This window comes from Tribolium madens, unplaced genomic scaffold, assembly GCF_015345945.1.
Source record: "Tribolium madens isolate multiple individuals breed KSU strain unplaced genomic scaffold, Tmad_KSU_1.1 Scaffold_20;HRSCAF=117;Tcas5.2_LG4, whole genome shotgun sequence".
In the NCBI taxonomy this organism is placed as follows: domain Eukaryota; kingdom Metazoa; phylum Arthropoda; class Insecta; order Coleoptera; family Tenebrionidae; genus Tribolium; species Tribolium madens.
Window position 1 is genome coordinate 9,818,540 of NW_025400985.1, and position 27,893 is coordinate 9,846,432.

The 27,893-nt window shown below is 35.1% G+C and overlaps 4 protein-coding genes across 7 annotated transcripts; 3 read left to right on the plus strand and 1 right to left on the minus strand.

The window, feature by feature from the left end:
- The first annotated feature begins 394 nt into the window (after positions 1–394).
- On the plus strand, positions 395–5,007 carry LOC123005258 (myosin-2 heavy chain-like). Its single transcript, XM_044398933.1, has 6 exons — positions 395–698; positions 1,508–1,721; positions 1,880–2,023; positions 2,076–2,267; positions 3,764–3,906; positions 3,963–5,007. The coding sequence occupies exons 1-6, from the start codon at positions 448–450 to the stop codon at positions 4,234–4,236; spliced, it is 1,218 nt and encodes a 405-aa protein (XP_044254868.1). The 5' UTR covers positions 395–447; the 3' UTR covers positions 4,237–5,007.
- LOC123005256 (apoptosis-resistant E3 ubiquitin protein ligase 1) lies at positions 4,431–14,261 on the minus strand. Of its 4 annotated transcripts, none has more exons than XM_044398930.1 (10): positions 13,972–14,261; positions 8,061–8,423; positions 7,728–8,008; positions 7,372–7,677; positions 7,108–7,324; positions 6,841–7,052; positions 6,253–6,598; positions 5,598–6,208; positions 5,275–5,537; positions 4,431–5,222 (listed from the first exon to the last, which is right to left on the minus strand). In XM_044398930.1, exons 1-10 carry the CDS (start codon positions 14,153–14,155, stop codon positions 5,120–5,122), a joined length of 2,886 nt encoding a protein of 961 aa, XP_044254865.1. In that variant the 5' UTR covers positions 14,156–14,261; the 3' UTR covers positions 4,431–5,119. The 4 variants fall into 4 exon arrangements, with proteins under 4 accessions (XP_044254865.1, XP_044254864.1, XP_044254867.1 ...); XM_044398929.1 differs by having other exon boundaries at positions 5,275–5,546; XM_044398932.1 differs by lacking the exon at positions 13,972–14,261 and adding an exon at positions 13,485–13,656.
- Positions 14,262–14,334: 73 nt separating this feature from the next.
- Positions 14,335–15,789, plus strand: LOC123005329 (intraflagellar transport protein 57 homolog). The gene is made up of 5 exons (XM_044399016.1): positions 14,335–14,527; positions 14,573–14,735; positions 14,781–14,896; positions 14,948–15,549; positions 15,595–15,789. The coding sequence occupies exons 1-5, from the start codon at positions 14,403–14,405 to the stop codon at positions 15,753–15,755; spliced, it is 1,167 nt and encodes a 388-aa protein (XP_044254951.1). The 5' UTR covers positions 14,335–14,402; the 3' UTR covers positions 15,756–15,789.
- A 173-nt stretch (positions 15,790–15,962) lies between these two features.
- LOC123005905 (1-phosphatidylinositol 4,5-bisphosphate phosphodiesterase classes I and II) lies at positions 15,963–27,865 on the plus strand. The gene is made up of 12 exons (XM_044399965.1): positions 15,963–16,399; positions 18,485–18,631; positions 18,678–18,949; positions 18,996–19,181; positions 19,230–19,604; positions 19,662–19,921; positions 21,622–21,818; positions 21,876–22,086; positions 22,134–22,663; positions 22,711–23,450; positions 25,336–25,843; positions 25,894–27,865. The coding sequence occupies exons 1-12, from the start codon at positions 16,277–16,279 to the stop codon at positions 25,966–25,968; spliced, it is 3,624 nt and encodes a 1,207-aa protein (XP_044255900.1). The 5' UTR covers positions 15,963–16,276; the 3' UTR covers positions 25,969–27,865.
- The last annotated feature ends 28 nt before the right edge of the window (positions 27,866–27,893 follow it).

A 27,893-nucleotide genomic window follows, 5' to 3' on the forward strand; every position in this document is an offset into this window, starting at 1 on the left:
AAAATACAACGTTTTTTGTTAGATAGTGATTAAGATAGATAAACTACAATCATATTCCTGCCATCTATTGATAAAGCAAATGATAATTGTTTCTGAAAAACTGCAGTTTGTGACTATAAATGAAACAGTGATTAGTTTGACAACTACTGTCATGGGTTTCCAAAAATTAAATAAGTAAATGTGTATTTTTTGTATCCAGTGTTTTGTGAATTTTGTATATTTGGGTGCGTACATACATAAGGCGCAAGCCTCGTAAAGTTGTGTGAAACACTCTGTATAGCAACTTTAAAAAACACAAAACAACCAAAATTTGCGGCTATGGAGATAAGCTGCTACCCATTTTTTCAACAAAATTTTGACTTTAGTCAACATTGATTAAAAAAGCTCTTGAATTAAAGTAGGCTGCAAAACAAAGCCTGTTTGTAAAACGTTTGTCAAAAGTACACGATGTCAAAGTTTAACCGTGAAAATACAGCCTCAAAGCTGAAAGGTGCCGGCGATGGTGTGAGAGCTTTGACAAGCAAATCCTCCGAACGAGTTCCCGTCCCCTCATCCCGAAAATTTACCGCGACAATGGTCCGCGATGAAAGTGTCCAATTAAAACTAAAGAAAGTCCTCGACGAAATCGAGGCTAAACAAGGACTCAAGAAGGCCAAAACTGTCGCGGAGATAACACCCACCAAAATTACTCGTAGGAAGTATGTATCTTCACGGCGGAATTAAATTAAAATTTTCAGTGATCTATTTTTTTATTGTCTAAAATAGGAAATTTTCCTTTTTTTTTGAGTTACTAGAAATCTATTTTTAGAAAATAGTGATAATGATCGTCACAATTAGCATCTTTTGTTTGTGTGTGAATTAATTTCAGATTAAAAAAACGGGAAAACATTTGTATTCTTTGACGGATGAGTCACACCATAAACAATATCATATATCATATACGGAAGAAGGTTTAAAATAATTATGCTTAACTATTATTAAGCGTGTAGTAGAATTCTAGCGGGAAAACCCAAACGCCGTTTTCCCCGACCTATCTTACATAAAATGTGCTTAATCATTTTAGGTACTCTTCAATTATTATCATCGAAAAGATATAAAAAAGTGATACAAATCTAAAAATTTATTTAAAATTATGATAATTGGACAACAATTTACATTTTTTGTATACGCTCCCAAAATTTTGATATTTAAGTCCCTAAAATGAGTCTTTTTCAATAATAAAATACTTAAAACACAGAGAAACATTTGCACTGATCAGAAGTTTGAATGTGTTTTTGGGAGCCACAAAAAATGTTGTTATCCAAGAAGTTTTTGTGGACTCATCTGCTATTCGTCCGGCAACAGCAACGATTCGTCCGCAAAAACTGTATTTTAGGTACTTGTGACAAAAATCGCTATTTTTGTTTATAAGTAAGTAAAGAAAAAACTTTGGATATTTAGCAATAAGTTTTCCACCCCTGGATAAATTTCGCTCGAAATGGATTAAAATGAGGAATATATCTTTCAGTCGTGTAAAGCGCCAGGACAGCCGTGCGTCGTCGATGTTGCATGCGACGCCAAGACCTCCACTAGATGACGTGAAAAGGCCGCCGTCTGGACGCGTCGATAGAGAGCGTCGAATCCAGCTATTGGTTTACCACCGCATGCTTCTTTTCGTTTGGCGCCGCAGCAAAATGCGCCTGGCGATGGTATCTGAGTCATTACGGCGCCGTCAGGAGCAGGTTTGTCACCCCACGATACATAATTAAACGGTAATCGCATATGAAATCATCCTGGACGAGCAAATCTTACATCATTGGCTAAATGCGAGAAACTTTAGCTTTCAAAAAGCTCTAGTGAATTTTTATTTATTATGTTTCTTCTTATGTTTTCTATTTAGATTTCTAACTTGGAAAAACAGATCGACTGTTTGAAAAATTTAACACAGTCAGAATGCCACAAACGTGGTGAAGCGATTGGTGATTGTCAGCGATTGGAAAGTGTTTTAAAAGCGATACAATTAGAAAATAACTCTTTAGTTGCGGTAAATGTAACTTGAGATGAAGTTTCGACCTTACTTTTTCCTCACCCTCTAGGAGAAAGTTGAACTACAAAAAGAAATAAACGAATTGCGAGATAAACTTCAAAATGTGAGTACAGAAAAAGAAAATTTGAAAAATGAAATCAATACAAAAAATGTCTACCTCAAAAGAATCGAACAGGAACTGCAAAAAGAAAGGATTTTAATGATGAATCTAAGGGATCAAAATGCAGGACTTATTAGTAAGGTGAGAATGACTGACTTGGCAACACAATTAAGGGCATTTGTTTCCGATTGTTTGCAACCCTGCATTCGCAGGATTAAATTGGTTAAAATAAGAAAAAAAATGAGAAAAAAACCCAAATTTTTTTAGGTACATTCATTTTTGTTTTAGACCAGAGTAGTGTGATTCAGCATTCAGGCACAATCTTACCATACAAATCCGCAAATTTCCATAGCTTATATCCGTGTTATATTTTTTTGTTAAAACTCCCAAAAACACATTCAATCTCTCATTATACCATTTAAAATTTAAAAGTTGGCTCCAATTTCTCGTAGTTCTGGAAGTTCAGCCATTTTGAAAATCATTTAATTGAACTTAGACTGGTCGATTGGGGTTGTGTACAAAATTTCAAATTCCTATCTGCATTAGAAGTTGAAAAGTTTCTAATGTAGACCCTAAAAGAATCACCTTGTTTATGATTAATTTCTCGAAAATAATAGTTAGAAATAAAAAAATAATACCTAAAATAGTTATTTTAACTATTTTACTTTATTGAGTTTGTAAAATAGCTATAAGTATCAAAAAATACTATTTTGGCTTTATTAATCAACTTTTTAACATTCAACTCTAGAACGCTATTTTTTATTTTCATTTAATTTCATTTTATTCACTACTAACATCCTAAAAACGAACGAATAATATAGAGTGAAAATTAATAATAAAATAACTTATAAACTAAAGTTAGTAAATAAACAAAATAGTGTGATAACACTTTTTATTTATAGATTTATTATTAGGCACTTTTGTTTTGAGTCACGATTGTTATAAAATTGTAGGTATACATTTTTACAATAATCTGCAACCCATTAAAACTTTATACGTAATATAAAATCAAGATTATCTTAATTTTCCACACTCTTGTCCTTTTTTCATCTAAATTCGATAAAAAATCTTGAACTGATGCCAGAATAAAATGAAATTCAAAAATCAAATTAATAAGATCTTAGTTTTACTAATCCCTAATAATAATTATTACCATAGCCTTTTTTTAAGTGAGATTTAATTTAGGAAAGTTTGTGACGTTTTCTTCGTTCGTTTTGGGTGAAAACAAAGAATTAAATAAATGCGCGAATGCTTGGTAAAGTCTTATCATTTCTGGTAATCTGGTTATGAGATATGTTGATGACGGTTACGTCAAGGCCGGGTCATATAAAAATAATAGTCTCAACAGTGAGTAGGAATTCCCCAAGTTCGACAACTTGGTTTATTCATAAAATGAGTAAGTGATTGGCAAAAATAGAAGAAGCAACCGGTCGCCTCGTTAATGTGGGTAACGAGTACGCTGTCAGACTATCGACCTATAACACAAATTACTTATTACATTATAATGATTTTTTCATATCGGTGAGTCACACACGAAATTCTGCGTATCCAGAAGAGGGTGGCATGACTCACTCTCACCCTCCGGAGGCAACGCTTGCGCCGCGAGAAGTGACTAATATCGGTTTCAATAACAACAGGTAAAAGCGCAAGATGCCGAGATTGAAGCCCAAGAACAGGTCACAGATAAGTTGAATCAAACTTTGAAGGATTTGGAACATCATATACATGAATGCGAGGAACAAAAAACAGCGCAAAGTTTAGATCTTAAGAGACTTTCAGAGTAAGTTAAATGCGTCGAATAATTAATAACTCATTTGAATATTTTTCTTTCCTCAGGCAGTACCAGTTTGTTGTTAAAAAAAGCGACTGTCTCAAACAGGAATTAAGCAGAGTTTACTCGACTAAAGATAAAATGAAACAAAAAATTGCTGATTTGGAAGACAATTTAGCGAAAATAAGCGCTCAGTATGAGAGACTTTTGGATGAAAATAAGGGCTTTAGGGAGGAAACGGAAAGCAGGAAGTGTTGGTGGAGAAACGCTAGAGATTTCCTAGCGGTTTCTTGGGCCGTTTTGCAAAATGCCGCTTATATAATGTTGCCGGCAATGTAGCTATTTTTACCCATTTTACACGCTTAATATTTTGTATTTGTAGTAAGTTTTATTTCCTATTGTACTTGTATTTAAATTAACTAATTTAAAAATCAAACTGCTTGCTTTATTGCGCAAACTCGCTGATGGTAATGCAGAACAATGTGCTACTTTTTTTCAATTTTCTGTTATGAAAGGTAGTTTTAGGATCAGGTAAGTAATTCTTCCAATTTATTATATTTTTTTCTTTTATAATTACATCGTATATATACTCTTTACGATTCTAGACAATGTAAATTCAAATTTTATTCTAACAGCAACAACTATGTCTAAAAGGCGTTTTAGATACTATTGTCGTCTTATTAACAATTTCTAATTTTGTGTAAGCTTTACCGTAGTTTGAAACTCACTGGTCCCAAGAAAAATAGAAGTTTAACAATAGGTCGATAACAATTGCTGTTAGATAAGTCTATAATAAGTTTTTAATGTCAAAAAGAAAATTACAATATCTTACATGAATGTGAAATAAAAGTACCTATATCTATAAATGCAAAAACAGCTTAAGTACATAGTCAAAAATAAGTAGAGATCTGAAAATACAATACAAAAAGTAACAATGTCGAATATTTTGTCCGTTTAGTATAATTTGATAAAGTTTAACTCTTTTTTATTAAAAGCTCTATCACCTATGAAGCATAAATAAACCTACCCTAAGTTAATAATTTAATGAACACTGTTTTACATTACTTTTATCACAATCTGTACACTATGTTCGTCCATACTTTGATTAAATTGTGTTTATCACTTAATAATAATTTTGTACCGTGAATAAATATCACAAACAATATAACAGAAGTTAAAATCCTGTGCAATATGTAAAAAATAGTTAAAAACAATACTGCATTCAAACCATGCCAAATCCTTCTGTTCCTTCACTTATAGCAAGAAGAAGAGATTTCTCAAAATGCTCATAACAGTCGTAATCCGGCAAACAAAGTTGATTGAAGCTGCAAAACCAACAAATAACACTCCTTTTAGCCACCCCCTCCAAAACTATACCAAGTATGTGCTGTCGGAAGATTTCCAAAAGTGGGAGCCGCAGTGATTTGAAATTTCGGAGTCAATTCCTTAAACCCACCCGGGGGCAACTGCGAACACCCCGTTGTGAATTGCAACAGTCTTGCCATCTCCTCCTGTGTGAAATTACCCACAGCTGCCCAAAACCAGCCCACAATTCGTCGAAATTCCGCAGAATTGCCGTTAATCACGTGGTGTTGCTTGAAATCGGCTATGCTATACTGACCCGTCCCACATAGGAGTAACTGGAAGGCCCATTGAAACAAATATTATTAACATTAATGTAACAGTGCAGAAGTGCTTACTTCCAGTTCATTTTCGTCAAAAATGCTCAAGAGATTGTCAGGGATAAGCTCGTTTAGGCCTTTGAGAAACGACTCCATTTCGTCTTTGATACTGGTTGCGAGACGATACTGCGCCAAAGCGTCCAAATACTGGAGTTTCGTTGCGTTTCTAACTCGGATTTTTGAACCATTGGGAATTAATTCGACAGTTTTGAGTAATTGGCCTGATGTGTCATACTGTTCCTCGACGAAATACAGTTCAGTGTCGATTTGGTCGATATCATTCTCGAGTAAATATTTTATTTTGGACAAGTATAAGTCGGGATCGTCTTGTTCGAAATACTTGTAATGGACCCTTAGACCTATTACTTGTGCCAGGAAAGATCGGGTGAATCTAGCCCGAACCAATTGCCGGTAGGACCCCCCTAGAGCACTCTCGTACAAACACTTTCCTACAATCTTTCCAGCAAACTCATAATGCCTTAATTTTAAGTGCGAAGGCCGATTTGGATTTGGGTGCACCAACGACTGTTGCCCCTCATGGAAACTCGTAAACAAGCAATTTTTCGCATCGAACAATTGTGAACAAATCAACTCGAACCATTCTCGGCGCAAACCACCCCAGTCAATTCCTATAACCACCGATTAAGAATTTTCCAACTCAGAGAAAAATTACCTTGTTCTCCCTGAAACGTTATCTCGAAATTTCGGCACCACTCGCTCACTGAAAAATTCTTTGTCGCTTTCATACTCGACTCTAGCAGTTTTTCCCGATTGACTTTCATCGAGAGCTTCTCATGGTAGTGTTTCTGATGGTACTTGCGTACCTCATGGTAGAAGAAATCCTGTTTATCTTTGAACGTTTCCGAGCCACCCATGTTTTTGAGGAGAAATTGGGCAAAAGTGGCGGCTATGACGTTGCGTTCCTTTGAAATTAATTCGATTTTAGGTTGGCAACCATCGTCGACAGTAAAATAACCAGTAGGATGGTCCATTGTTTTGACTTCAGTTTGAAAACTGAACTGTAAAAACGAGGCGATTCAAGACGTTCTGTTTATTTTAAATACTTTTTTCTACGACCGCAACAGAAAGAAAGTTTTCCCACCCTTAAGAGAGGTAAAAATTTTACCTCCCTTTACCACTCCCATAGAAACGAGAAAATATGCTGCTAGATTTAATGGCGATACTGGGAGAAATTGTTAGTTTTAAAGTTTTTCTTGTTGGGTCGCAAGAAAAATTATATGTACATATATGTGACTATTACCTTAGTGGAAGGGCATAGACGGAAAGTGTATAATCGTTTCGGGATAAATTTTAGAATCAATTCTTTTATGATGAGTTGTTTGGGTGAGACGTAACATAAAACTTTTTTCGGTTTTGGTAATCGTTCGTTGTTGATGCCGATTAGTTTGGCTTCGTAGCAAATATTGTGGTTTTTTGAAGCCACGTTTTTGTGGACGAGAGTCGAATCGATACCTAAATATAACAAAATCGTTAATTCCGGCCCTCGGGAGGTAAAGAAGTGACTCACTGTTCAAAACAATAATGTCAAAGTCGCCATTATGTAACTCGATTCCTTTGTATTTAATTGTGGTATGATAACAACCTTCAAAGAGAAATTTAAGTTGAAGACTTATTCGTTGACTTTGCCAGTCGTAATCTAAAGCGGTGGTAAAATTATTGTCGTCAGTGTCCAAATTTGATTCTTTAGAATAAGTTCCTAACTGAGTAATATGGACTGTGTAATCCTATAAAAATCACGTGACTTAAGATTTTTGATTGTTTGGCTTCAAACCTGTGTGGGATCATCATCTGAAGAGTAGCTACAAATATTGCCGTATTCATCACGTGGTTCTATATACAACAAATGTGCGACATTTGCAGTACATACAACAGTACTACAATGTCTCACAACCAAAGTTCTTTGAGCGTAGGCTGGACCGGCGATGAAAGTCCTCATAAAAGGACTTCCGGCCACATGTTGATTGCTTACCATAATTGTGATTCTGTACTGGCCTGCATGACGCACCATGAACTTAACTTTGGCAATATTACCACTGTTTGGGTCCGTTGGTGAGCCAAGTTCGGTTATAACCACCATCTGTAAAAACAATTTAGTGTTTTGTTTTCCCGAAGACGGTTTTCGGTTACTTTTCGTGAACCCTCGGAAACGTCAACGACAAAATTGTCTGTATCACAGATCGGATAAGGCTGGCCATTGCGTTGATAAAATTGCACAGTGAAACAAACTGTATGACCTACAGGGTGGGGGTCGGACCAATGAAAGATCACTTTGCAATTCGATGGTAGTAAATATTTCCCGGTTACATATTGGAGGAGTGAGTGTTTAGCTTCGGGAGCCAATGATGGTTGAGTCATTGCTGCTAAAGTTACCAAACCGGCAACTGACACAGAAACGACCAACATGCCTCCTAGAATTTATCAATTATTTTTGATATAGTCAATTAGGAAAAGTCAATTGACCCCATGTCCAAGCGTCTTGGTGGCTGCTGGACTTGACAACCTCGGACCACAGGTCTGCTTTAAGAATTTCTAAATGTGGTTTCGATGTTGGTAAAGATTGTCTTGCAGTTGACCACTTGGGAAAATCTTTCTGCAAGATTGACTTGGCTTTGGTGTCTTCTAGCCAATAGACGTCTTCCAAACTGGTAACTTCAAGGTTAAGGAGACGAGGATAGTAATGTTGGAGATTGTATTTTGTTAACCATTGACGGAGGACGAGACGCTGCTGTAACAAGGCAGCTGCCTTTTGAAGACGTTGTTCGTCGGAGGCGGGGAGTTCTGGCAAATCGCCCAATTGGCCGCATTGGGCCAGCTGGGATATGCCTAAAAAACAAACACTACAACTTTATACGGATTTTACTTTATTAAAATGTCAAAGGGTAAAGCAAAGTTCAATATTTGGTCAAGTGTCAACGAAATTATTGAGTGGTTAAATAGCAAGGCTCGTTAAATTAAAATCCAATAATCGATAAGTCAACTAATAACTTAAGAACAAAGTCAACAAAACCGAAGCAGAAATTCGCTTATATGTCCCTAATTACGACCTTCTATTCTGATTTCTGACGTAGCAAAAACCACAAACGTTTATATTTTTTATTAAGATGTAAACTCAGTATACACATGTAGTTACAAAGTTTGCTCATCAAAGTATGAAACAAGTTAAAGTTTTATTAAGCGAACATGTGTTACGAATTTTTACATCAACTTTAACGTTTATGAAGGGTTTTAGTTTGTTGTTTTCCACACATGCTAAAACTGATTTACCGACAAAAAACTTGTGACGCTGTGAGATAGGTATAGCCATTAATGGAAAACATCTGTTTTAACACTTTGTTTTGTACACTATGCATATTTCTGTCTTTAGTAAAAACAAATAAACTGAAATAATTACAAGCTTGTTTTTCTGTTTTTCAGCAAAAAATCGTTCATGGTTTATCTTCACGAACCAATTGAGTAAAACTCTGTCACTAAATTTGCGAGTGAACTGATTGTATTTTCAAATAAAATTCCAATATTTTACAATCGTCTCAATACATATGGAACACACTTGCCTTGAAATCATAAATTAATTTTAGACATTACTTTTTTTGTATAGCGGGGATCATACATATTCAAACTCTATTATCAGATTCAAGAATAATTTAAATATTCACACATTTTACGTAATTGAATTATATTTTAATTCATTGTTATAAAATATACGTCTGATGTCGATTGACACGTTTAATCAAAAATTAATTAGACAAAGTTTATAGATTACTAAATCTGTTTTCATGTACCTACCTACATTTATCTTATTGTTTAATAATATAAAAAGTCATTTAGATGTAATTTTGAATAAAATTTTTACTTCAGTAGATGGCTGGCTTTAAATATAAATTTCAAAGTAAATACTAGCTTTTAGTAGTTTTCAAGTTAATAAAATACTGTTTGAAAAAAACAAAAATAAATAACAGTTAATTTATGACAAACTTAAAACTATAAACAAAGCAAATTCTTTCGTTATCACAAAAATTCAAGTAAATTTGTTTTAAATTTATTTAATAGACATTTAAATGTGTAGGTATTTAATTTTTCCATAAATTGACGAAAAGCTAATTTACCTATACCGTAATTTGGTGGGAAACACGTTTTGTTCAGACTACTGTACCGCAATTAAAAATTTCTTCATTAAAACACATTACAAATTCACGCTAGCAAATGAATAATCTATAAGCAAATGTTCTTTTAAAAAACACTTATATACACCTCAAATAATTTTTTTATCACCAATTTTATTACCAAATTGATTTCTAAGAGTTTGGGTCATTGAAATTCCAAATAATCAAATCATGCATGGTGTGCATGTGTTGGTGCACTTAATATTTCTGATTAAAACTTCTGCATGCATACAAATATTTCAAACTGCATTTTTTATTGTTACTGAAACATTGTTCTAAATATAAGGTGAGTCAGTACGACGATGAAAAATACTGGTTTTATTAGTAAAAAGTACGAACGTAATCTTTTGCTTCCTTTATATTACCTACTGTTAAATCTCCATCGACCGTACCCAATTTTTTTAATGACAACCTACATATCTTTAGACCATTGTTTCTCTCCAAAAACCATGTTTTATTTTTAAATTTCGGTTGTGATTGCAAAGTTACAGAAGTTTCCTTTTTTTTAATTTAATTTTTTTTATTAATAACATAAAAAGTAAAATTTTGAACATTAGTGCTCTAGCGTTTAATATTATTTATTCACAATCACTAATGTAATATGCCGATTACTAACCTTTTTAAGGTTGGGAAACATGTCATTATTTCTCATGAAGAGTAATAAATGTTACTCCTCTTGGGTGGTAATATGCAGGATTGCCAACGTTAAAATTAGGAAAATACCGGACATTTTTTCTTTTAAATTGTCAAGTTACGCATAATATTTCGCTAAATTAGTATTCAATTGCTTTTGTAGCAATTTCTCTTAATTCTGGGGGAGTACATTGCTCCATTTCGACAACGTTAAATGAGAATTACACATTATTTCAATATTTTCTTTGACATTTCTGAAATGTCAAAAATCAAACGCCTACCACGTTTGGACCTTAACTTTGTTAGAATTTTATTTTACTCAAATTTTTGACTGAAAATAATGTGATTGTGAATAAAATAGCATACAAACCTCGGTGGTAATGGCATTACCCCTTGTGCTTTATCCAATCTCGAGGCTGGCGCCTCTCGATCGTATACATAAGCACTCTGGGTAATGCCATATTTACCACCTCGCTTGTAATGTACTATTTCATTTGATTTTGTTTTACAGGGTGCTAAAAAATACGATCAAATTGTGCAGTTTTGAAACAATCGTATTTTTGTTTTTTTCAAGTGTAACATTTTTTTTATTATATTGTATAATTTAGAAAAATCATAACATTACTTTAGAGCTATTTAGCTAATTTTAAAATTGCAAACAAAAATTTTGTAGGTACTAACTTTTTTTTGGTAATTACAGCTCATCAAACATATATCTTTAATGTTAGGTACTTTATTACTAATTAAGAAAAAAAAATGTGTTTGTATATATCTTGTAATAAAATTTTAGATTTAGTATTTGTTTGGTATTAGAAATATGTGTAGCATATTTTCCAAACAATTAGTCAGTTATAAAGTGTAAAAATTCATTGAATAAACGTTATGATGTGTCGGTGTTTTATTTAAAAGAACCGCCAAAAATAGACCAATGAGAGGTACGCCCAGATAAATGGATCAAAAGTGGAAACAAAGTGTTTGTTTTGTTGCTATAGGAATGTTGACTTCAAAGCGTATATAAAGGAGAACGGGCCGCCACACCGGCAGATTCACTTGAGTCTCCTTCCGGACATCTTCGGACGAAATCACCAGGACCTCTCTTGGTGGAATAACTTCAGGACGGCTTCTGAAGGATTGTACTCTTTGGACATCTTCAAAGAATACGGTCGACGGGACCTTCTTCCGTCGTTAAACCACACCTGCCTCAGGACAGTTTCTGGGAGCCGAGTTCACCTCTGAACACGGGCCACGGGATCCCTTCCGTGGTAAGGGCTTAACATCTGAGACAGTTTCCAGGTGGTATAATTTCCTGGACCTCTTCAGGTAAAGCAACCGACGGGACTTCTTCCCTCAAATTCACCCACGGAGGACGTCTTCTCCAAGGGCTAGGGTTCACTAGGTCCAAGTTAGATTTTGTTTTGTAAAGTTTGTTATTTTATCTGTTGTTACTGTTGTTATGGTTACTAAATAAATTTCTCTTTTCAATCACCTGTGTTTAATTCAATCGAACCTCCCCATTCCTCTCCACTGTATAAAAGCTGGCCGGAAAGGCATTCTTATGTAGTGTAAACCTGGAGAACATCTCCAAACAGTTCTTTTCCAACTTTTAGGAAAAAGTTGGTGGCGCCCGGTTTAAATAAGTAAAATAGTAAATAAAAGAAAACACATTACAATCTACATATTTATAAAAATAGAAAAAACCCTTGAAAATAAAAAATTGAAAAATCTAATGTGGTTATAGCTTTCCGTAAAGTAAATTTATTTTTTGTTGAACAACTGTTGTAATTGACAGCTACGGTTCTCATTCTTACAAGACATCTGTCAAGTTTAGCGCACGCCGTGTGGGAAAATGACACAAAAAATTTAGGCTTTGAGAGATCTCGAAAAAAAAAAAGATACTTTATAGTAAATGAGTTTTATTAATATTAAGAGAAGATATCACACTCAATACCTAGTTATTCAGTATACAGGGTACGCCAGAACTCGCGCCCCAGAGAAAAATTTCAAGTAAGATATGATACCAGGAACATGAAAAAAATGTTTAAAAAATTCTATCTGTCAAAAAATTTTGACATTTATTTTTTGACATTTGACATTTTTTATGTCTATTTAATGATGCTGATAATCTTGTATATGTTTTTTTAGGATTATTTAATAAAAGTACAAAAATTTTGCCAATAAAAGCCACAGATAAGATTATACAGAGATACAATTTAGGATACATAGCTTCCTTGTTTCCTCTTCTAATAACCTGTAGTAAAAAAACTTGGAAAATTATTTATCCAACAGAAATAAATAGAGTCAAAGTGCAAAATTTAAACTCACACAACTTCGAAATTTTTATAGATAACATTTTTTTTACATTTTTTTCATGTTCCTGGTATCTTACCTTATATGGCATTTTTCTCTGGGGCGCAAGTTCTGGCGCACCTGTATAAAAATAAACACAATTTATTTTTTTTCGGCAGAATTCTGACCAATGCCGTGAAAGTACTAAACGTATAGACCCATAATATCTATGTAGAGCTAACAAATCTAAATACCAATTAATCGAAAAACTCTCCTCGGTCAAAAAGTTTTATTATTTGTGCGTTAGGTATTTTATAGCCTTCAGTTTTATCAAATACTCAGCTTCGCTACGTTCTTCGTTCTCTTATTATGAAAACTTTATACTGTAAGACTATATCTACTGTATTTTATTATAATGAACTATTGATAACAAAGAGTTTGTTTGTTTTTTTTTCAAAATGTTATAAAATGAGTCAAACGGCGTGCTGGAGCATTTCGAGCACGCAAAGCTGCCTGGAAACATATCCTTTGATAAACGATAACACGCGACCTTAATGAGTTAGTTTTACGAGTAAAGTTTATGCTAGAAATTTTATTATGACTCCGCATACCGATTTAATGACACATTTCTAATCTTTGTATTAAATAATAATAATTTTTCAAAACACATCACATTTAAATTTTGTGCGTGTCTTCAGAACCGGCGCATCCACCATTTCGACTCGAATAAAATCATCGCCATTACTCGCACGCAACCCCAAAAATCGGTTCGTAACGTCACCTGTAGTTATTAATAAATGCTTACCAGAGGAGGCACTAGCGGACGGCTGCATGGTCATGCCAATTGAGCAAATTTCAGTATCGTCATCCCACATTTTGAGGGCACTCAGAAATGAAATGACGACCAAAACAAAAACAGATATGTTACATTGATACGGATCGAGTTTTCAAAAGGTTTCATGGTATTGTGATGGGACAAGCAGCTGGGTCGATGGGTGCTCGACAGCGACTGCAGTTTGTCAGCAGTGCTTGCCTGGCTTTGTGCGTAACCCTGGGCGACTGAATTTCGATACTGCGCCCTGCAGCCCTCGCAACCCTAATATTTGCACTCTTCCTAATTAATCGCTAATCGGCCTGACACATCTAGTCGGCTGAGAGCTATTTAAAAGAACGCGTTTTTAATTTTTTAAATGCCGCTTTAATTAATTTATAACTGAATTCTTATTAAAAAAATGGTATGGGAAAATGGAAGTTCATTCAAGCAAACCTATTTTCAATGGACAATGACTCACCTTTGTTAACAAAACAGTCCTTGAACGGTGCCAAATTGTTCTGCTTTAGCCATACATCTACTTCATCCGGTTTATTATCCGAATCGAATAATCCGGACCAAAAACAAAAACACAGTCTAATAACACTGGCCACACTAACAAAAACCAAAAATACAACTGCAAATATTTTGGCACAACGCTTCATAATACAATTTTCGAAATCTTTGGTTACATTTTTGGCTTTTTTTGAATTTCGGTTTTTGTTCAAATGAGGAATGACGGAGGCGACTCTCGCTATTTTCAGCAAACGGGCGCCATTACTGTTTTTGTCAAAAGTGGCGCCCTCTAAATGGGCGGAACCTTGCGTTACTATGGCAACACGAATACAAATCGAATGATAAAAAAGTGAAAAGTGTCCATTTTGACAAAATTGTCATTTTTTGACTTCAAAAATGGCAGAAGAAACCGAACAAAGTTTTTCAGGATTTAGTAAAATGGAAGGGCTTTTAGATAAGTTAAAGTTGTTGAATTACGAAGCCGAGTTTTTCAAAGAAACAAAAATGAAGCCGATCCATAGGAAAGTAAAAAAATATTATTTATTATTGTAATTAGCAAATTATAGGTATTATTTTGTTGTTACCAAAAACCCAGGAGAACAGTTTTATTTGTTTGCATTGTTAGCGTCATATCTGATACAAAAAATTGGAATCAGTTTCCAAACGCCTCAAGAGGATGATGACCCCAATGTCACAATAGAAAAAATACTGGATGTAGTCCGAAAAAATGTAACTAACATTTCAAATTTTCAGCAATTAGAATGAGAGTTTTAGGACATTCCCGTCAATTTTCATGCAAATAAGCTAATGCAAGGTGTAGGAGAACATGTGGTTTATATTTTGGACAGTCTTGCTGATAAGGCTTTAGAAAAAAATTTTATATATCAAAAGTAAGCATTTTTCTAGATTCGATTTTATTTAAATTTGACCACTTTCGGCAGACCTTTGCTCCCTGAGGAAAAAGCGGAAGAAAGCGAGCTAATCAACGACGAATCTGAGATAAACCTTGATCGTGTGGAGGAAGAAATGTTGGCGGCATACACCGACGATTCAGACGAAGAGAATCTTTTCCTCCTGGATAACGTGAAAGTAGCCCGAAAAGAACCCCAAATGGCCGAGATAAAAATGAACGTAAACGAGGAAGCCTGGAAATTAGAACTCGAACGAGTTCTTCCTCATTTAAAAATCACAATTAAGAACGAAAACCGCGACTGGCGCTCCCATTTGGAGCAAATGAAACAATACAAAAGTAATGTCGATTCTTCTCTAGGTGGGGTAAAAACTCAATTAGAGAAGTTACACAAAGAAATAAGCGTGACTCTTGATAAAATTGGAAATCGGGAGAAATATCTGAACAGGGAGTTGGAGAATAATTTGGATGAATATCGAATGTTGCAAGATCAGCTCTCGAAAATAAAGGATGCTTACAAAGGTATCAGCGAGGGGGTTGCCGAGCGGAATCGCGAGTTGTTCAGGTTAACGGATCGATTGGAGACAGTCAAACAGCAAATGGAGGAAAGAGGGAGTTCGATGACGGATGGGAGTATGTTTGTGACAAGATTTGATAACTATTTAATTGGGTTTTCAGCTCCTTTGGTCAATATTAAGAAGCAATTGGGGAAAGTCAAGTCTGAGATTGTGGAGATGGATGTGAGGATCGGGATTTTGGAGTGCATTTTACTCCAATCGAAAATCCGAGACGAGAAGAATTTAGAAACAGAGTTCGGGCAAACAATTTCGGTTTTTTAATTGTGTTAATTAAAAAATAAATGTTTGCATTGTGTATAATTGATTTATTTTCGTTGTGCGCTATCTGGAGGCCAGTAGAGGAGTCTTTGGTCGTTTATTGACCAGTTTGTAGTGCTGTCTCGAACCTGGTGTTTCTAACTGTTGCTTGCGGTTTAGGTCTCGAGTAGTGTATTTTAGTCATGCGCCGCTGCCACAAGACCTGGTAACAGGCAAACAGCAGCAGTAGCAACAGCAGAAGAGTAGATTGTGCAAGTCGATGTAAATTGTCAAAAAATCTAGTTCAAAAAATGGTGAGACAGCGAGAGCATCGCAGCTCGACTTCGGTCCCTTCGTGTCCAGTCTGCAGTTAACCGGAGTCTCGCGTGTTTTATCCTCGGTCGTGCTAAAGAACAAACTTCTTCGCTAAAAGCTGCGATGAATGAACGGCTCTGAAAATCGCGCTTTTCTTCTCATTCGCAGTGTTAGTGGTTGGTTGTGAGTGGTGTGCGATGTTGTGTCGTTAGCTGAAGAGATTTTCAGCTATGTCGGCTGCTCCGGGAGGCAGGACCGGATCGGCACCCACCCCTACCAATGCTGTCTCCCTCAAATCTATCGAGGTGCCCCAGGCCCTGCAGAACGGTGAAAAATTCATCAAATGGGATGAGGTGAGCCACAAGAAGCCAAATGCGGAATTAAACTACACCCGATTTAAACACCACACCCTTGACTAAGTGCTGAAAATTCTGAATCCGGGACGGTTTCACGGATTCGACTCAAGTGCACTCGTGGACCCGTTTGAGGAATTAGCGCTAACGAGGAAGTTAACGCCAGATTTTCAGCTTTGTTTACAAAAATTTTTGACACGACAATTTTCAAAAGGAAACGAATCTAATCAAAACAATTTTAAGTAAATATAGAAGGCGCGACTTTGTTAAAATTAAAAACTGTTCAGAGGGTTATTTATGGATCAGTGACGGTTTTTCTCTGCATTTCCGTCTGTTTTTGGCCCAAGAGTTGGACTAATTTTCCATCAGCTTTCCCAAAATTAACTAAGAAAAATAAATAATACAAAAAGAATGCAGTTGCACAAATTTTTGTCTCGCAGACGGTTAATAAACTTGGAATAGACAAGCAGCGCAATGAGACTTTTTAATACATAAAAGTCGGCCAGTTATTTACTTTAGGATCGTTTATGACACTACGAGTTCAGAATACAATAACAGTCCCTTATTTCACTATATTCTATCCGGTTTTGAAAGCCCCAGAGCAAAACAAACCCACCGTTTTTATGATACTCTGATAGGAACTTAATAAACTTCTTTGGGGCTATTTTGCTCCTTATATTAGAAAAAAACTCATTGCGGAGATAATAAAGTGAAAAATTGTATGGCCAAATTATCTATTAAAATAGATGGAAGACATCAGTGAGAAAACAAAGCTAAAAGCAACATTTGATGTGTTTACTTATTGCTCTCGGGTGGTAAGTAACTGTGTCAGAAACGACAATTGACGTCGTAATGAAAAATACATTTTGATCTATTTTTGGATAGTGGACATCATTTAAATTTTACAATTGGTTTGTGATAATGTTCCACAAAGTAAAAATATTTTTTTATTTGAAAACTATGTCTTTATTTAGGATTAACGTCACAGATCGCAAATCGTTAAAGGTAACAAAGGGTGTCAGTTAACAAGTCGATTAAACTCTTAATTAGGAGATTGCGGTTTCCGTTAAATAGTTCTGTAACCGAAAGAGGTCAACGATTGTGATAAAAGATAAAGCGAGATAAACTTCTGTTGACTAGCATTATTACAGGGATGGTTTAATTTAAAAATATTTATCGCTGTACACTTTCAATGAAAGCTTGAAAATTTAGAGAAATTTAATAAAACTTTTCATTGTTGTTGTTTGATAAATTAAATGATTAACTAGTTTAAAGTGCATGTAATTATACACAACCAGCACTATTTACGTTCAGTTTTTTTGCTTGAGTAAATAACAAAATAAGTTGACATTAGTTATCAAATCACACACCATTCAGTAACATACTTGGTATGACATAGTTTTGAAGGACTGGACATTTGTTGTTTAACAATGGAATTAGAATAAGTCACAATATATTTATTTTTAAAATCGCTGACTTTTGCCATGTGTTAATTTATTGTACAAGATTAGCAGATGATAATAGATTAGGTAATTTGTTTGATAGTTTGTAGTCAGTTGTTAGAGATAACCTTCAGATAATATTTATTTTTAATTCTTAATTTTGCAAATGAATCAATTATTGGAACGGAATTACGAATTTTCCGAGTAATTAAATCATGTATTTTGGGGTACAAAAAATACGAATTCAGTTTAATGTTCCATAAATAATCGTCAGTTGAAAAGATTTAATAATTGTAAACTTCCTCGTAACAATGATAAAATAAATGTCGTTGCGAGATTTGATAGTTGCAATTTTCCCGTTCTAAAAATATGCAACAAATCGATTACCTAGCATTGTAAGAAACCTATTTTTAACATTTTGGAATAAAATTTGTTTTTTTCTTCGTAAAAACGCCCACTCACATTACTAAATATCTCGTCGATATACACACACCGTTCAGTTTAACAACCTATCGAATAATAAATGGCACCTACCAAAATTCGGTAGGTGTAACACAACGCGTTACATCAATCAGTTTTGACGTCACTCAAACATTTAATATTTATACATTTATGAGGGAAGAAAACCGTGTTTTAATTCCAGGACTCTGGGGTGGGGACTCCGATCACCCTCCGGGTGGACAAGCATGGCTTCTATCTTCACTGGGTGGATCAAAACCATGAAATGGACCTTCTCGACATCGCCACCATCAGAGATACGAGAACGGGTCGATATGCGAAAATCCCAAAGGTTGTAGAAATCGGTGTACGAGTTGTTGCTCAAGGATTGGTTTTAGGACCCTAAATTAAGACAAATCGTGACGATGGGCTCTCAAGATACGCTCGAGGAGAAGACAGTGACTGTTTGTTGTGCCAATGACTTTGTGAATATGAATTTTATAAATTTTTGTTGTACGAGGAAAGAAATTGCAAGACTGTGGACGGACGCACTTATGAGTCTGGCATACAATCTCAACCAAATCAATGGCACAGCCAATCTCTACCTTTTGAAGGCTTACACGAAGCTTATTTTGGTCACAGACAAGACGGGGAAGATTCCAATCAAAAAGTACTCTTAAATTTAGTCAAATCTCGAGTTATTTGATCTTTTCCAGCATAATAAAAATGTTTGCTCAAAGCAGAGATGACAAAAGACGGATTGAGACAGTTTTGCAATCGACGGGGCTACCCTATGGCAAGAATGACACGATAAGTCCCGAAAAATTCCAATTTGAAGATTTTTTTAATTTTTATAAAAACTTGACACAACGGAGCGAAATCGAGAAGGTTTTTAACGACATGTAAGCACAGTTTTGTGTTGAACAAGTCGGGTAAAATGTTCGTTTTAGTGTTGGTTCAAAGAAGCACATGACGGCCGCACAATTCGTCGATTTTTTGAACAAGACTCAACGAGACCCTCGCTTGAACGAAATTCTTCATCCGTATGCAAATACGGCAAGAGCCAAAGACATAATCGCGCAATACGAGCCCAACAAGTACAATGCACAAAAAGGCCAGTTATCATTCGACGGTTTTCTCCGTTACCTCATGTCTGAAGATAACAATATAATAGCACCCAGCAGATACGAGCTTTGCGACGAAATGGATCATCCTCTCGCACACTATTTCATAAATTCATCCCACAATACATATTTAACCGGGCATCAATTAACGGGAAAATCCAGCACAGAGATGTACAGGCAGTGTTTATTAGCTGGATGTCGGTCTGTTGCGAATTATGTCAGCTGTTTATAATAAATTTAACGTAAGCTGATTTTTAGCTGCGTCGAGTTGGATTTCTGGAACGGGAGAGAGGAACCGATCATCGTGCACGGTTATACTTTCGTTCCTGAAATATCGGCGAGAGAAGTGTTGGAAGCGATTGCTGAAAGTGCATTCAAAACGTCTGATTTTCCCGTTGTTTTATCGTTTGAAAATCACTGTAATCCGAGACAGCAGGCAAAAATTGCCAATTATTGTCGAGAGATTTTCGGGGAAATGCTACTAGAGGCACCTTTAGAGGCTTACAAGTTGGAGCCAGGTATTTAACTTCTTTTATACGTCATTACATTGAACAACATCAATTACAACCTATAAATACATACTTTTAATTTATTACGATTTCTGATTGTCACATAAGTGCTGGCTAATAAAATTATTTCAATGCGCGTAGCTTTTATTCAACCAAGACCGAATGCGTAACTAAATAAAGTTACTTATGAATCAACAATCCGCGCAAAAGGAGACGCGACATCGATCACTTTTATTGAAAGACTGCTAACTTGTTGCTCATCATTAGATAGAAAAAGTGACAATTTTGCTATAATTATGGATGGACAAACGAAAAATTACGCTTTTATGACTAAATGACACAAGTTTAAGTTTTACTTTTCAGATATGGTGTAAAAATTCTATTTTTGCACCTAAGCGTTTTTACTTTTATCATGACATTATTGACATTTAGCAATGTTGTTTCTGTCTTGTGTCTTTTGTTGCTTTAGCAATTTCTGGAGAGGTACATTGGAGATCAATAGTATTTAACATTTTAAACTACCGACTGCACTAGTCATGCACTAATTAGGTAAATTAATAAACACTTTCGAAAATCTCAACAAAAATTCCGACACTGACGCGTGATGTTTGTTTATAAGCGTTATGTTTTTGTTATTGCAAAGTGTTCTAATTATTTTGTTCATTAACTTGTTAAATAAATGTTGCTCTTTACTCTCGATCTGAATACGTTTGCGGATAAAATAGTTTATGTTATTCGGTGTAAAAGTGAGTTTATGTGGCTCAGCTACATTATTTGCCTCACTACGTTTGGCAAAATACATCTTCATCACATAAACTTTTACTTTTCATAACATAATATAGCACTTTTAATTTGCTGTTTTTGCTCTCTCTCTCTTAAAAGAAGCAGCAAGTATCCAAAATTTTCCAGTTTCTAGTGAAATCTTGATTTCTGAAAGCAAAAGAAAGCGAATTTTTGTAAAAATGTGGAGTGAAACTCAATACATAGAAATTTACATTAAAATAGAACTTTTTTTACATACATTTTTATTTCTTTATTTATTGGTGTTTTATTTATTAAAAAAATAAATATTAAAAGACTCATGAAATGTTTTTGATGAAAATTTCTTTTTTACATCATTTAATAGCTTATTATTAATTACAATAAAAAATGAAAGAACACAAACTAATTGTGGAAAATGGAGATGAATAACACTGAGAATTTTTGAGTGGGAAAGATTCTGTTTTTTTAAAATCAAGAATTTTAAAAACTAATAATTCTTCATTTCCTCTTTTACGAACAGTGAAGAATCATAATTTTTCCATTTATGTTTAAAGATTCTATTTAGCTTTTTATTTTTTTATGTTTCTTTGACTGGTCTAACTAATACTTTTTTTGTTTTTTACTTTTACTAAAACAGTCAGGACACCAAACGGTTTCGATGGAAAATCCTAAATTCTTTTTACATTATTAGAGTATAAAATGTTGAGTACTTAATTGATCTAATTAAATATTTCTCTGATTTCTCCCGATGCTTTATTTTTTCGTATTTCTTCGAAATGCTGAGAGTTTTAAAATTACCACGTTCTGTTTTTTTTTTGTTTATTATATTAATTATTTTTTTTGGCACTAGATATTTATTTCTTTTCGCATTTAATACTTTTCCGATGGAACAATGTGTTGTTGTTTTAACGAAATCACTTTTATTATCGCTAAAATTCTGCTTGAAGGCCAGCCTTTGCCTCCCCCGTCGGTGCTGAAGCGCAAGATAATCATAAAGAATAAAAAAAAACATCATCATCACCACCACCATCACCACCACCATAGAAAAAGCACAACAGCCCAACCGGAAGCACCGGCGTTAGAACGCACCGGAAACGGCGATGTTCCTCACCATGCTCCTCCATTGCAGGCGAATTGCAGACAAGTAATCTGCATAAAACAATGCGTTTAGTGTTTGTATTGATTTTTTCACTCATTAAAGGGTTCTAAAGACTCCACCGGTACGGAAGATGAGGAATCATCTAGCGACGAGGACGGCGAGACGCTAGAAACCGACAATTCAACCGAACCGACAAATGAAGGAAGCGATCACAAAGCTGCAACTGCTACCGAGACCGAAGCGGGAGCTGAAATATCGGCACTTGTTAATTATGTGCAACCGGTGCATTTTACCAGTTTTGAAAATGCGAAAAGTTAGTTGATTATCTGAGTGAGTCAGTGTTTGATGTTGTTTTTCTAGAAAAGAACCGAAGTTATGAAATGTCTTCATTTGATGAGAAACAAGCGACGTCGCTGTTGAAGGAGTATCCGGTGCAGTTTGTCAACTACAACAAACATCAATTGAGCAGAGTTTATCCAGCCGGTACTCGTTTTGACTCGTCAAATTTTATGCCCCAGGTGTTTTGGAACGCCGGATGTCAACTCGTAGCGTTGAATTTTCAAACGCTCGATTTGGCAATGCAACTGAATCTCGGCATTTTCGAGTACAACTTCCGCTGCGGTTATTTGCTCAAGCCTGAATTTATGCGAAGAACTGATAGGCGATTCTATCCTTTTGCCGAGTCGACTGTCGATGGTATTATCGCTGGTACAGTCAAAATATCTGTGATATCTGGACAATTTTTGACTGATAAGAGAGTAGGGACTTACGTCGAAGTGGAAATGTATGGCCTACCAGCAGACACTGTGAGGAAACGCTTCCGGACGAAAACAGTACCCAACAACGGCATCAACCCAGTCTACGACGACGAACCTTTCGTCTTCAAAAAGGTTGGTTTCTTGACTAACCAATTCAGTTTGTTTTACATTTTTTGCAGGTTGTTTTACCGGATTTGGCTTCGATTCGGATAGCAGCGTATGAAGAATCGGGCAGGTTTATCGGCCATCGAGTTCTTCCAGTTGTTGGTTTGTGTCCCGGCTATCGGCACGTGAACCTCCGAACCGAAATCGGCCAGCCACTACCCCTAGCAACGCTCTTCCTCCATATCGTGGTCAAAGACTACGTCCCTGATGGACTCTCCGACTTTGCAGAGGCCTTGGCAAACCCTATCAAGTATCAGAGTGACCTTGAGAAACGAGCTCAACAATTGGCTGTGCTCACTGATGACATGGAACCAGCAGAAGGCAGTGAAGATCAGAAGAAAAACAGTTTAACAAAATTAGCGAAAGAACAAGCCACGAACGGAAGTCCGGTCCAGAGGCCTTTAATAGCGACAGGGGCGGCATCTGTGGATGCGACTTCAGATAATGAAGGGCCGGTGATTGCAACTAGTGTTGACACGAAGAATCCTCCCCATGACTCAAATTCCTTACCCAAGACCGTTGAGGTGAAAGAAGAGAAGTTTGAAGAGCTCGTAGCTGAGCCTTTAGATAAAATTCTTGACAATAAATTAGTTAAAGAGAAGAAAATGGAGTTGGATAAGAAGTTGGAGAATTTGAGGAAGAAACACGAGAAGAAGAAAATGACGCTTCAGTCGCAGAAATCGGGCGACTTCTCTGAGAAGAGGTCGAGGTTAATAAACATGAAGCTGGTCAAGAGACTATCAAGTAAAAATATGTAAGTTTTTGCGTGTTTCAAAAGGGCAATCACTGATTTAATTTGCTTAAACCAATAATAATTACTATGTCACACGTTGTAACGTTTTAAAGGGCGGACAACCAGACCAGTTGTTCTGAACAACCAACTGGTATGTGGGGCCTTTGCACAGTTTGGTGAGTTTTTATGTCGTCATGTGTGAACAACACTTCTTTTCAACTTATGCACGAACATCTTGCACATGACTCGAGACTGAGAAGTAGCGGCTTCTTAGATATCGGTGACAAACGAAACGTTTGAATGTTTTGAATGAACACAACGATTGCTACATGCATGTTCAGTGTTGAAATTCAGTGTAGATTTAGCGGACGAATCTTTCATACATAGTAATTATTATTGTAGTGYCAAAGCAAGTTAACAGTGGAAATGTGGATAGCGGAAAGCCGGTGATTTCTTGACTTATTTCGGCCTGTTTTCACATCTTGAATTAGGCAAGAGTTTTTATTATCAAAAGTTCTGTTAGAGTATATTTTACTTATTTATGTAATTCTGAAAAAGTAAAGTATTTATAGGTAGTAAACTATCCGGTCGTGACAAGAATAAAAGATCTGCTTTAGTTTTAAAAAAATTACTAAAAAAATCGAAAGACATTTATTATGTTTATTGTTGTTTGATAGCGATCAACTCGCTAGTTTTTACAATGCTGGGAGTTCAGAACTTTGAGATTTTTCTATTTTTCTGGAAAAAGTTTCAAAGCAAACAATTGCTATCAAGGTCCAAGAAGTTACGAGTAAATAATGTGCCAATAAGAAAACATATTTACTATTATGTTTATTTTTATTGGGGGTACAAAAACCCAACTTTTTTAATTTCATGTTATAGAGTTTCTGGTTTTTAATTGAACAACTTAAAATTTGAAGGATAAAAATACGAATTTTCGTAAAAGTATCGAGAGAAACCCATTTTTTTTATTAATTATAATAAAGACCTGAGATATTGTCTCATTATTTTTTGTTATTTCATTGAATGTTGATAGTTTATTGCAGTTTTATACGTTTACTTTTCCTTCTCAAAAAAATTCACATATCGAACATTATGGTTATGGAAATACTTCAATTTTAAAGTGGGTTTTATTTTCTTATTGAATTTAATTTTAAGTACCTACCGTGCCTTTGTGGGTTCCACTTTAGTTTATCTTCTCTTTATAATTGAACATTATTGTTGAATTAGTTTCCCAACTTTAATCATCATTTCAAAAAAATAATTTTTACTTATTCAAACCGAATTTTCGTAAATAGAGCATTTTTGAAATACAGAAAATTTTATTTTTAAGCTCTGGAGTCTTGAATAAGTTTTAAAAGTAGAAATTTATTTTCTTCTCTTTAGCAGTGAAAGGTTAGTTTCTCTGTTTATATTGAAATTTTGATTTTTTGTTGCTTTATTATTTCGTATTTGTTAAATGTTGATTTTTTTGCAATTTTTTAGTTTACTTTTTACTTATAGATAGATAGTCAAGACATCAAATAAAAAGTTTATGTGCAAAGAATCGAAAAGTGAAATAACGTGCCAAAAAACAACATATTTTTTATTATGTATATTTTTGTTATAAACATTTAAGTTGCTATTACTAACGAATAAATTGATATGTACTGGGTAATTGGATAATAAATGACTACTTTCAAGTTATGTTGTTGATTTTTGGAGCTTTTATGACTCGTTTTATTACATTTGGAACATTTTGTTTCGGTGAATTTCTATTCTTCGAGAAAACAAAATGATTTATAGTTATAAACAAACAAACAATAGAAGTTTAAGCACCTAACAATTAATTTACTAGCATAAACACAATTCAAGACAGTTGTTTTATATTTTATTGGACAGAAGTTAAAAATAAAATTTCTTTTAGCGTCAGCGGCGTTTTTTCGACGGAATCCCCGAGCGTGGAGCCCCTCACATGCGTGGCCGACGGCCCTGAAACCAGTAGCGCCGACACCGAAAAGCCCTCACTTCCCCGAAGCCACTCCGAGCGTCTCTTGTCCGTAAACCGCGACTTCGTCTGTCAGGAGAAGGAACTTCGCGAGAAATACCACGAAGTGATCTTCAACACGGCTGAAAAAGTGATGAAAATCTCGCAAAACAACCAACTGAAAACACTCAAAGACCAGTTCGAGCGCGAGACTACGGACTTGATGCGGAAGCTGCAAGCCGACCACCGGGAAGAAGTGAAAGCTTTGGCGAAAAAGCACCGGAATCGCGAGCAATTCACTCGGGTTAAACGCGAAGCGGAGTCGGCCGTCGTGGGCAGAGGCGTCTCCGAGAGGGAGAAACTGGGGCAGATTTTCGAGAGTCGGAGGGAGGAATTGCAGCGGCAACACGAGGCTGTTAAGGACGCCTTAGCTGAGTGTAGAAACAAGGTAAGTGGTTCGATTTAATTTGATTGAAGAATTAAAATGTTGTGGTTCAGGCGAAAGTCGCTCTTTTGAAAGAGTTCGAAACGCGGATGGCGAGAGTGGAATCTGAAAGCGGTGGAGTTCTGTGACTGTTTTCTTAAGCAAACAATCTTTTTTTCAAGTCTAACTGTGAGTTACCTGATGAGACCTTCAAAATGAAATCTCTAGTTGTAAAGTGCAATATTTAAGGATATTGTCGTAATTTATTTAACGAATACTGTCTTTGATACTCTCGACAATCAAAATGTTAAGGTGGCCCAGATGTTTTTAAGTGCTACAGTCCTTTGGTCTTGTTACTATAACATAGTCTGTATTGATGTTTATCGTTTATTGTGATAGTAGGTATTAGAGAAAAATAATATTAGAGCGTTTTCAAGTGATAAATTATTGTTAATTTGCAACGTAACGCCAGTGTATGATCGGTTTATTTATCGAAAGCGAATTATTTAGCCTTCCTTAGCGTGCATTTCCAAGGGTGTGGTATACAAATACATTTATATTTTCGAGCAAAATTGAAAAAAACAAACTAATTTAGGTAATTTAATTTATTAAAGTGGCTGTGAGGAGACATGACAAAAGTTATTAAGAGGCGTGAAGTCCTGTTGACAATAAAACACACAAAAGCTATTTATTACTTAATTGTTTTAATTTATTTTTGGCAACGACCTAAATTATTTCGTGTTTGTGTACCATCAACCCGAGCATTTTTTATGAAATAATTTTTCGTTGGTGACGGATGTACTAGAATAGGTACTATATTAGTAAGTAATTAGAAAAGTGCCACCAACTGTGAAACGTTATTTCGTAATAGATTTACCTTGTTATTAAATGTATGTATTTATTTTCATAATATGTGCTATTTTGGCCGGTGTCAACGACATGCAGTAACCCAATTACCATAATAAGAGTAACCAGTTACTTATTTCATTGACACCCGGTATATACCGTGATGTAGCGTAAGTTTTTGGTATTATAATTTGGGATCTTCCGAGCGGGTTTAGTAGATCTAGTCATTTTATTTTATTAATAAACTTAAGCAGAATCAAGTGAGGTCTTTATTTTCTTGTCCTTAGCACAGAACTATCTTTAAGTCTTCTGAAACTGACATGTTTTTACGATTTATTTAATGGTAGTTCTGTTATTAATAGTGTTCTGTGGCGAACACCGGAAGTCGTAATAATTTCGTTGTGATACGATGAAAATTTTAATGATTTCGCAATGCACTGGGTACAGCATTATCGATTAAATCATTCAAAAAAAAAGTGGTTTTGTTGTGGCGGCACTTTACCGGAAACGGCCTGAATTCTGAAAATTATAATTTTGTTGAATTGTACACAGATCAAGAAGCTTAATATTGAATCTTCGATGTTGCTGACTAGTGTTTGTTGCTACTAATTGTTAATATAACTGGTTGTTGAATATGTAGTATAGAAAAATTGTTAGGTGAAACGGCCACTCCCCTTATTCCGATCTAACTAAGTTAGTTAATTGTCTATAAATAAAAGTGGAATAAGGGTGACAACAACTGGCGGTTGAAGTTATGCGATAGATGTAGTATAAATTATTTCCCTCATTAGGTATTGTACTCCATATAACATACTCGAAAACGGCCTATTTAGTCTAAATGTTTTCGTTGATTTTTTTAACCAAAATGTACAGTGGAATTAACTGTTTGATTCGTTTAAATTCTATAATCGCGTTTTCTAGGTATAGGTACTTATTTTTGTTTACGAGTGCTCAAGAGAGTTTTGACGAGATTTGTTGATTTTATTTATAGTTTTAAGCAGACGTTGTTTTTGATTACATTCCATTTAATTTTGTTAGTGAGTGATTATTGTTGAATACATTTACGAATTTCAGCATTTTGTATTTTTCCAAGTCGTGCCTTTTAACCATGAATAATTTTACTTGTACACTATTCTTACTCATCTGTGTATTACATGTGTTTACTATGAAGTTTGTGTCAGAATAGATTTATGTGCTCTATTACTTGTTTCCTTCCCCTTAACAAAAA